Below are 11,891 nucleotides of genomic sequence, written 5' to 3' on the forward strand. Positions count from 1 at the left end.
ATCATCTTACTTTCGGACAATCTGCTGATCAGCCAGTAATGTCCTAACCAAACTAGGGACCACAAAGTATTTTTTTGTGACATGTATCCACCGGGAATCGAACCCGGGACCTCCGGATCGTGAGTCGGAACGCTCAACCACTGGACCACGGAGGTCGTCGGACCACGATAGGTTAACATTATCTTTGTACGTGACTCGGTGTAGATATTGCGTACCCCTTCGGATAAACATTGGTAGGTACCTTCTAATTGCACGACCCTTTACATACTACTCGTCGAGGTTATAACTGCTTCTTCTAAACAGTAACTGAACGAAATCCACTTTTATATACAGGGTGTTAGTGACATCATAACGAAAACTTTGAGGAGTGATTCAGACCATGATTGTGAGATAATATGAAATGGAAGTTGCCGTCACAAAACTATGGAACTGAAAGCAATTAAAAAAAATATGAATTTTCCGAGAGGACTTGATATCAACTCAGAATCATGGTCTGCATCATCGCCGTCAGTATTTGTTATGGTGTCATTAATCGTCTCTGTGTGTGGCTACCTGTAGTACTAGTAAGTAACATCGTAACGAATAATGAGGGAGATGATTCAGCTCATTATTCTGAGTTATTTTCAAGTGGAATTTCCTATCGCAAATTGAAAATAAGTTTAATAATTTTACGTCAGAAAATTCCACTTGATATTAGCTCAGAATCATGGTTTGAATCGTCCCCCTCAATATTCATTACGATGTTACGTATGTATACTATTCGACATATCTACGACATTCAGTTGCATTTTATAGCGAGTATTTTCGTAGGTACAAGTAGGTGGTGTGCAAAAAATTGCTTCGTTTGCATCTGAAGTCTTTGACAGCTTTGAAGAATCATTTGCATTAGAGTGTAGAAGGCAGATGCGATTAATGGTGCTATTCTTTCCAAGTTGTGCCGTCAGCAGACATGCCATAGGCGGACCGATCCCCGATCCCCTCCGAACTACGCGAACTGCGACTACTTATAAAACTTTCACTGCACAGTTTGTTCTTGCGCAAAATATACTTTAAATATTGTTCGACAAGAATGACGTAATGTTTATAAGCTGTTTTAAATTACATTGACGAGCGATCGAAAATAAATAAGAAGAAGTAGGTTTATTGGTGTAAACGGGTACACATAAACATGTGCGGATAGCGTGCACCAAATAGTGGACACATTTGTTAACTGCTAGACTACGGCATACGAGTCGATGGGTGGAACTAAGAGCCAGTTGACAGAGATATAAATTTCACATGCCCTAAAAAGCACGGTGAAACACGATACAAATGCTACGAAACGTTCGACCATATATTGACTAACTGTTCCAAATAATGCATTACTTCGTTGATAGTTTTCGATCTGTTAACAACTAGAGGATCAACTCTCCACTCTGCAAACTTTTTGTTATGTAAGTATATCTATAATTTGTCAAACAATTAGAAGAAATCGGTTATCAAATTATTTGTGTGTAGGTAAGTACCTATATTATTTCGTCTGCTAGCGCAATTTCGGAGCAAAATAAAATTAATTTTGAAAGGCGGATTTCTGAATGTCTGACGAGACACGGAATTCATAATAATGTAAAGTAAGTATATTAATCATTGTAGGATGGGACATGTTTACACGGGAGCATTTAATTATAGGGACTGAGAGAAAACAGCCGACGTTTCAGGCTGATGTGGGCGCAGAAAAGTTTTCAGCTGATGAATTTAACCACTCAACACCACAGCCATACGTGAACAGACTATATAAAACCCTCACGGGGTATAGACCTTTCTTCATCAACAAGACAATCGCTACATTGTTCTACATTGGGTTGGGGGCGGCAAGTAAGCAGCCAACCCAACCCAATGGCCATATATTTTCAAGTCTCCTAAAGGGTACAGGGACCGACTTATGCTTTATATGCCCACAGAAGTACAGAAGACCTTGAAATGATTTTCAAAACGCGGTCCCCAATATTATAACTACACAGACTTAAATTATGTAGTCTGTAGTCAAGGAATAGGTGTATTAAAAGCTCTTCACAATCTTAGTAAGTCGGTTTTTGTTAATGTTGTTACCCCTTTTTTGTTTAATTTAGCTTGTTTGAGTAACCTAAGTATCAGAAAAACTAATTTAAAAGAAACTAAAAGTACCTACCCTCATTATCCAACTAGGTTTAGTTAGTTAAAAGTTTTTCGTTACAATGGTAAAATATATTAGTTCGCGCTAAGTCAGTTCATCAATATTTCTTATAACCTTTCATTCTGTTTTTCTTCGAAATCCTAGCAAATACATTTATTATTAAATATTTAAATAGTATTTGAGTTCTCCCCAGACTCGAAGATAACATCGATTTTTTGGAATGTAGATAACAGACAATCACCGCCATTTCTTTAATATGTATATCATATGTATGTGAGATCGCTGATGGCTGTATAGCTGTTCTTTCTTGTGCTGATGATATAGTTTAAGCTGAGCAGAGCTGTTATTTATTATTACGCAATTATTTTATTTAACAATCAGAATAATACTCCTTGGTGGATTACAGTTGGTATAATCTAGCAAGGAGGCTCAATATTGAAATGATACTGGCAAACTTGTTACGTTCGGTACATTTTTTGCCTGTGGTTTTTTAATGAAAAGAGTTGATTCTCTGTTGTTATTTTTTCATGGCGGCAATTCTGAAAAGTTGTTAAATAAATACTTAATAGCGCAATTATACACCATAAAAACTATTTCGTATTTAATTCTGCGTCTACTTTTACAAATATTAAGAAATATAACCGAAAATCTTAAAAAATATTCCAGCAGTCGCTAGAGTAGTTATAAGCTTTTCTTTACTTAAGACATTATTTCAATTTCGAAACTGGATGGAAACCGTAGTAGAAATTCAAGTAATCTGTGTCTGACATTAAATGTCCTTTCAGAGCAATCTTGAAGGTAAAATCAGTAGGTATAATAATTGAAAGGACATAACTATACAAGTGCAAAGCGTTTTGCAGGATTTATAAGATATTATGATGATAGCACCGCAAACGTGTTTTGGAGCAGTATATTTGGTGATTTACATACGCGATAGATTTAAATACTTAATCTGCTCAATCCAGTGGTTGTGAATTCAGTACAAAATGACAATTTCGACCATCACGCGGCTAAATGCTGACCACAAACATGCCCTTAGCCCCGCCCGCCCCCGTGATTCCCCTTGATGTATTTACGCACCGCGAATTATATGGAAGCTTGTTTACATTTTAATGAAAGGCGTTTCCTTGTAAATTCTGTGTTTATACTGTTTATCACGGTAGTAGGGGCCCCGCACCCGCGTATAAAGATCCTTCATATCAGTAACGTTGTAATCGTATTCGCGGCATTCGTGCACGTGCTACATGAAAATAGATGTTCCTGGAAACTTTCATTTCTATTCTCCGATGTTAGGTAGTACACAATTCTAATTTTATCGTATTCATGAAAAATGACAACCAAGTAAAATGTGGAGTATATGTATGAAAATTGGTATATATAGACTCTAAATAAGAAAATTGGTGTGTAAGTATGTATATACTTTCTCAGACTCGCTCGCCCATTATATAACATTTTAAAGATAAATGGTGTTGATTTCTTTCGCAATCACGGCCGTTGTGACGTCCTCTTCAGATAGAATAAATTGACTGTTTTGTGGATGGTTTTTTTATCAGATCTTCAAAAAATATCGCTTGTTATATCATAAAATAAATTGTTTAAGGCTCAGAGGCTGAAAGCTGTGCTACAGAGACTTATATTGTAGTGTCAATGAATAACGGAAAGAATATATGAAATGTCGCTAAAAAAGAGTTCCGCTGTCTGTCACTACAGCTTTTATTTTCAAAGCATCTATGAAACGCTCAAAGTCGGCGACATTATTGATAAGTGTCGTATCCCCTCGGGTATTGGATACATAAATATAAAAAGCCTTGTACATATATCATTGAGCTCTTTGTGGCTCCTTTCGCCTAATGCGTACTTAAATATGATGTAGACTTTCTCGATTTATAAAATGATTATGTCCTATTCATAGCTTTTTGTTAATGGTACCTGTTCGGTTTAATAATTGGCGCACGGTAAACGCTCTTGCAAAATACATAGATTAAGCTATTTTATCTTCAGTTAAAAATGCGGCGGGTTTACAGCGAAGGGGTGTTCTTAAATCAGTAAGATTAATTTTCCGCGCACATAATTTATATCAGCAAACCAGGGACGCGGGTCGACGAGACCATGAGGCAATTTACAAACTCGAAAATCGCGGAAGTTCGTTAATTATTCGGCGGGAGCTGGCTGGGCGCGCTGGGACTCACGTTTATTGACAATTAAGACAAGGCCCGACCGCTTCACGCGCCTTATTGCTCCGCTTGCGGTCGCTCACTGCACCCTAAGCTTCGTCTTAGACATTCACTATTCAATAAGGTACATCTATACGGTGTATTGATTTAGAGAGGTCCAACTAATGCTGCACTTTGGAACAGGAATTAACCCTTCGATCTGCGATGGCAGCGGCGGCGCGTCGCTCAATGTCTGTCACTGTAAATTAAATGCATATACCTACAGTTCTTCATCTTAACATGTATTATTTGCTTCCCTATTCCTTTGTAAGAGAACCCTGGCATAATCCTCATATTTGTCAACAACAGTAATTTACTTACATGAATATTTATAGCAGGTAATACAAATATAACAGTGTGAGGTAACAAGCGGCACACGAGGGGGTAACCTTAAACTTAATGTTGGGACGACAAAATGCCCCATGTACGGAAGTCCCGTATGTACATACAATGTAAACAACTAATATAAACTGGGAAAAACCCTCTCAAAGCAGGCCATGTATCGTATTATGTGGGCTCCACTCTGTATTCATAGCGAATCTGGGACAGCGAGCCAGCCAAAATGGCGAATATAAAAATGAGTTAAGTGATAGTAAACGACGACGACGCTGCTCGGGATCCGATATTATAACTTTCTCGTTTAATAGATTCTTAAAAGAAACTTAATGTTCCATCTTTATTAAGGTTCTTCCTCACGCTTTTATAGTTTGCGGTTAATGACTGTTATTGATTTACGTCGAGATATCCTGGAATCAAGGACAAATTCAATGTCAACTTTGAAACGACATCTCCCTAGCATTATCTTGTTATTCACAGGGTTCGCGTACCAAACCTGAAGATTTGACAGGTCCGATTTTTCACAGAAGCGACTGCTTGTCTGACCTTCCAACACGCGAAGAGAAAACCAGCCCAATACAGGTTAGGTCACATAAAATGCATTTCTCGGGAACGTGGGTTTCCTCACAATTCGAAAATAAATTCGACAATCATTGGTTTAGGCCTGTGCTGGATTCGAACCCGCGACCTCAAAGTGAGGGGCAACCGTTTTATCAACTGGGCTACCACGGCTCCCAATGTCAACTTTGAATATAACTTTTATTTTTTATTTGGGTTTATACAAATGCTTATACACCCTGTAAACAAATGTTACGAGTACTTTTAAAATTGAAACGAATGGACCTTTCAACGTATACAGTTTTATTAATTTCCAGCTCTCTGTCATGTAAAGTAATTTATTAGTTCGTGAAAACTAGCTCACAGTAAAATAGTTATGATATACATTATTTACCCTAAATTGAACAAACATGCACAGTACGTATTTATAGTTCTGTCAACAAACGCCTCAAAACGGGTTGTAGAGTGCGTGAGAGGGATCCTATGGTTTTTCTTCAGGAATATATTCAGGGTATTTAGGGAGTTCACATACTAAAAGTCCCCGCGTCTAGGGGGCGAGCCGGAGTAGAGGCGGGGGGAAAGATCTCATTTTTGAGTTTTTCGCTTAATATATCTCAAAAACGGTGCGTCCTAGAGAAAAAGTTCTGTCATTAAATGAAAGATCATAAAATTTTCTATAACATTGTCATTATCTAGACACGCGGTAGCGTGTCAAGCCAAGTTCATATACATTTCTGAATTCCCATCCGTTTTCCAGCTACGGGCTTCGGAAAAGTAACAATAAAAAATGACCCCTAAAGGTGGGAGGTCCACCATCTTGTATTTTTGAAACAAAGCCAACCGCTTGGAATTGATTTAATCCGGTTGCGGTTGCGGGAGGGGGAGAAATTTGATTTTTAGTGCCTCACGCTGTCCTTGATATCTTCTACGTCTAGCAACTGTATCAAATTTGGTATTGTCATTGTATAAGGCAATAAGGGGGATTTCATTTCCGCAACTTAATTTTTCCCAACTATGCAACCCCTTTATTGACCGGACTATTAACAGAGTTTCACTGTTCCATAAACCAAAAAGCTAAATTGAGGTATGAGACACCATTAACAACTTTCTTTATTGTACATGGGTAATCATATCACTGATTTGTACAAACAATATCATTCAATATTTAGTACTTAATTAGAAACATTCCAATGACTTGGGTAATGAAACTACCCGCGACCATTTGTAATTCATTTTAATCCTTACCTTCAACCATTTTAGTAAACAAATTAAACGCATAAATTAATAACAAATAGGCCCGATTCGCTTTACATTATTTTGTTTGGATATAAATTCAAGAATGCTTGATCGAGAAGAACATCCCGTCGGTACTCAACATCAATTAGGGTGAATTTCAATATACTTTGTAACCAGGTCGAAAAAGAATAATTGCTAGTCAATCCCGAAGGATACTTGAGATATTCGTCAAAGCACTTGAATTGTAAAACAAAATAGCGTCTATAACTTTCCTCTTTTTATCTTATTGGATAAGAATTTCTGGAATTAAATTGAATGGTGTCGTGTCCGTCATTAATCATGAGGGTTCAGAGTTCGCGTTTCTCTGCTAAACTTTCCTTTTTTAGGGTTCAGTGAGAAGGGAAAAAATAAAATGTGATAAAAAATGTTCTAGCATCTGCGAGGGGGCAGAACATCTTACTTTGATTGCGATGCCGTCGCGGCATGATTTACGTTATCCTAAATACAAACTAACTTAAGGTTGCATTTTGCTTCAAATAATATTTTATTTTCTGACCAATTAACATAATTTATCGGTAGGTACATGACTTTAAAGATTGTTCTTTAATGACATATTACGTATACATCAAGGGTTGTGTAATTAGTTCTTCAACGGTGCTTGCTTTTCTTTTTGATTGCAGTTACATAAATAAGATATAAGCTCGTAATAAAAGCTCCACATTATAACAAGAACTCTACCAAGAGACAATTTATGGATGTGCACTGAGAGTGGTGCTCCGGAGTGTCACAGGAAACTCAACTTTATGACCAATGCGTTAAGGCTATACTAATGGAATTGATGGTCAGAGCCATTCTAAACGTAAAATATACTAGCGTTTATCTGTGTTTACAATTTTTAACTTCTCTGAATTTGAAATTAAACTAATTCAAAACCTAAAAAAACCTAAAAAAGTTTAAAGTAACTATCTTATGAACTTCTCAAACATGTTTTCGTTTTGTTTTCGGCACGGCATTAACTACATGGCCGGACAAATGGGGAACGCTGAGGGCTCTCACCCGGTAAAAATTTAAGACAACAGACAGGCCTGAGAGTGCCCAGTTGGGCGCGAACCTCGGCTCAGGGCGTCGTCTGAGAGGAAGAATATTTGAAAGAATTAATCGACCCTAATGGGTCGATAGCGATAAGCGCTGAATGAGGGAAATCGTCAACCACGCTAGCGGGGTCGGTATCGGGGTTCTGAAGTGTTTGGTGTCGCGAGCTGATTGGCCGTCTCTATGGCTAGAGTCTAGAGTAATCTGGTTGTCGGGATCGTATATTACGTCCTTCGGACGCCAATACCTTTCAGTATCGTCCCTGAGCGGGATGTATTCGGAAGCCGCAACTACCAGCTTCCGAATACATCCCGCATGGTTGGCAGACCTAGGTCAATGTGCAGATTTTCATTGCGAAGGAACCACGGAGCTCCCGTGGCTTTCCGCATGAAACGATTTTGTGTTATGTTTTCATGACGAACTCAGAGGTAAGTAGGTACATACATACATACATAAACTCACTCCTATTTCCCACTGGGGTAAGCAGAGACTATAGAATTCCATTTGCTTTGATCCTGACACAGTTCTCTTGCTTCCTCCACATTCATCAATCGCTTCATACACGCACGTAAGCAAGTAAGCGCGTAGTGCGTAGGTAAGTAGGTATGTATTAAAATAACGAAAATAAAATAATATCCATCTAAAACCAACTCAAAGTGATGGTTTTCCGGCCAAAATCCTTTACGAGCGGATTATTTAGCTCGACCTATGCCTATTCTAATATTATTATTGTTAGCAAAATCTTATTCCGAAAAAATACAATGAAAAATTTGCGTCGGAGCAAATCCTGTTTCAATTAAACCCCCCAATCGGCCCCATAATTTATTCCGTCAACCGTCCCTTCCGACAGCACAATTTATTCCAAAGTTAATTGTATTAATAATAACAATTCAATGGTAGTTATCGACGCATCAGCGACTCTCATCGGAGAACGTAATGTGTTAACCGGTTATTACTGCAACTTATGTGCCGCGTGCTCGATATCAGTTACAATTGAAAATACAATTACAGCAAAAAATATTTACCAATCAATCCATTATCTCTTTGTCAGGCCTATCACTCGACTTTAACAATGTACTCGTACAATTACGTACGGTTTCATGAAACATTTTCAAGAAATTATTACGTCCTGGGAAAATAGTTTCCATCCAATAAAGTTCCTAAAATTCAAATTAGAAGGGTAATTTCCCCCAGTGTATCATACCGGCAGGATCTAAATCCAAATGTGGAGCGAGACAGATTTAATTAATGTACGGTGTATCTATCCATCACTGCGGCGTGTACCGACTCGTATATTTCCCACAATTCTAAACTTGACGTTTGTTGCCGCTGTTAACCCGGACGACGTCAAATAAAAACAAAAACTATGATTCATGCTTTTATAGCCTTCACTGATAAAAACTTTTTAGATAGTAACTGCGTTGGTGTTACTAAAAATTTCAAAACATTTTTTTATAGTCTGTATTTGAACCCGCATTTTATTGGAGTTCCGCTTGAAATTGTGTTAGGTGAAAAAAATTCAAGCTCTACTATCAAATATATTTTTATGTTATACGCATAGATCTCGAAAAAAATCTAAGTCTATGGTTATAAGCATCGATTTAGGATGTAAGTCCTAAAAATATATATGACTGTAGTACACAAGTGTTGACCCCAGTTCCAAAAACATATAACAAACATGTATAGATTCGAACGTATAAACATGTCCAATCCCAGATAAACCTCTTTATTTTTCTTGTTCATAACTAAAACAAATTATAATCAAATTCCTTGTCACAAGTATAAATTATACCATTACAACTGTATGACCGGTTTAACCTGCCAAGCTGATTTAAATTTTCAAGGAACGACATTGTCGGATTTTCTGAAAAGGTCTTTTATTCAGTGTCTACTCTCGCGAATAACAACTGGTAATACCTCTTACAAGAGTAATGGCGCTCTGGGGAGTGTAGGTGACCTAGACTATATATATATATATTATATAAGGTTGATTAGTTTATGTTTGAAAAATTAGCTTACATAAAAATAGGTAAGTTATTAGGTATATTTTTTTATTAGTCGTGTTGCGAACTCTTCGTAGGTTTTGTAATCTTTTTATATTATTATGTTTTTTATATTTATTCTTTTTTGACGTTTTGTATGTTGATTTTGTTTTACTTCTTGTCGTTTGCTTTTTTGGTGACTGGTGAAAATATATTAAATAATTCTCAAAGCTAAGTATCTGTTGTTCCTTCATTTCATTTAGTTATACAGTCCATTTCATATTCATCAGCTACCACCGTAGCTCACATTTTGGTCCTTCATCGGTAGTAATCATCCCTATTTTCTCAATTTCATTTTTTTGACATTTCCGTTTTCTCTCATTTCGATTATTTGTTCGTAAAGGAAACACACTATCTACACTCATTTTAACGCATTTTCTTTACTTCTTCGATTTTTTTTCACCCATGTTTACCCGTAGCAAGAGCAAACTCACGCAGGCGGTTGAGCACGCCCCCGCCCCAGCTCCGCAGCACGCCGAATCTTCATCGGCAGCCGACGATGACCGCGCTCGTAGCGCTCGTAGTGGGTCGTCACGGTCGTCTGCCACCATCAAGGCACAAAAGGCTGCAGCTGAGGCGCTCGCTCTCCGGCGCCGACTCGAGCGTGAACAAGAGCTTGCCTCACGTGAGCTGGCGCGTCAGCGCGAGCTTGCTACTTTACAACAGCAGGTCGAGGACCGCGAACTGCAGGCGGAACTTGCAGCTATCGATGCCGAGGCAGCTAGTAGCCGTGCGGGCAGCTTTGCAAGTGGTAAAGAAAGCGTAGAACGAACAAGGCAATGGGTTGAAAACCAAAAGCTTAGAGAACCCGGCTGTTCGGTACCGCCACCGGCAGCCACGAGGGCAACTTTATTTCCACCAACGAGTCTCAAAGAGCAACAATTAAAGGTCAACGCGTCCGAGGCGGTTGGTCATATGGCCCCGCTCGTCTCAACGGAACCTGACCCACCAACCGTTCTTCTTCAAGCTGTAGCCGACACAGCGGCAGCCGCAAAGGCTCTGGCCTCTGCCGCCGGCGTTAAAAAGCTAGAGTTGCCACAATTTTTCGGCAACGCGATGCAATGGTTGCAATTTAAACGTATTTTCGATTATACAAAGATACATTTTTCAGCTTTAGACAACATAACACGACTAGACAACGCACTTCGTGGGCCTGCACGTGAGGCCGTAGCGGCGCTGTTGATGTCGACGGAGGACCCCGACGAGGTCATGCGCGCTCTTGAGGAGAACTTTGCGCGCCCCGAACTCATCGTATTCAGGGAGGTGAACAACCTGAAAACATTGCCCAAACTAGGTAATGAATTACGTGAGCTAGGAATCCTCACTAACAAGGTACGCAACTCCATTTCTACTATGAAATTATTAAACCAACGTGAATATATAAGTTCGCCTGAGCTTTTTCACACAGTGTTAGGCAAACTTAATCCTACCACTAAAACCAGATGGACGGATTTCGCGGTCCAGGATAATACCGGCCGTCCTAAACTTGAGATTTTGTCCGATTTTTTGAAACGCGAGTTAGACCAACATATTCGTTTCGGTCTATCGCCCGAGATGGGCTCGTTTCAATCAAACAACATTCCGGTCTCTACATTAAAACCTTTTAAACGCGAAAATGTACACGTTGTTACACACAAACCTAAATCGCAAAATACAGGGTGTTCAATTAAAACAGAAAATACAGAGCCTAAGTGTGTATTTTGCAAAAATAACCACAACATCCGAGATTGCACTGAATTTAAAGCGTTATCAATTGAAGAACGTTGGCGGTGGCTGCGTGAGGCGAAAGTCTGTTATCGATGCTTAAAGGCAGGTTCTCATCAATGGAAAACATGCAGAGTCAACCCGTGCGGGGTGGACGGCTGCCCTTTTCGTCATAGCTCGCTTTTACATCAACAACAACCATCTCCTCTCGTTAACGCAATCCACACAGAGCTTACAAACACAGATAACACTCAGTCGATCCCAAGTGAACACGTAGATCCCGAAAAGTTGATAGTATCTACTACTACCGCCACAGACACACAGAGCACCACCCTTGCCAGTCGACCTCGTGCTTATCTTAAAATCGTTCCTGTTACAGTCTCCGGCCCTACTGGAACCTGTAACGTGTACGCACTCCTCGACGACGGAAGTACCGCTACACTTATAGATTCTAGCATCGCCACGCGTATTGGAGCGACGGGACCGCGACAGACGATAACGGTCAACGGGGTAGGCGGTCTCGTAAGAAAAACTACCGTCTCCCACGTAGAGTTCAGC

General features: G+C 39.2%; 1 protein-coding gene across 1 annotated transcript; it reads left to right on the forward strand.

The window, feature by feature from the left end:
* The first annotated feature begins 9,790 nt into the window (after positions 1-9,790).
* LOC126382411 (uncharacterized) lies at positions 9,791-11,792 on the forward strand. The gene is made up of 2 exons (XM_050032282.1): positions 9,791-10,961; positions 11,713-11,792. Exons 1-2 carry the CDS (start codon positions 10,035-10,037, stop codon positions 11,779-11,781), a joined length of 996 nt encoding a protein of 331 aa, XP_049888239.1. The 5' UTR covers positions 9,791-10,034; the 3' UTR covers positions 11,782-11,792.
* Positions 11,793-11,891: the final 99 nt, after the last annotated feature.

The sequence above is a fragment of the Pectinophora gossypiella genome, chromosome 1 (genome assembly GCF_024362695.1).
Source record: "Pectinophora gossypiella chromosome 1, ilPecGoss1.1, whole genome shotgun sequence".
NCBI lineage: Eukaryota > Metazoa > Arthropoda > Insecta > Lepidoptera > Gelechiidae > Pectinophora > Pectinophora gossypiella.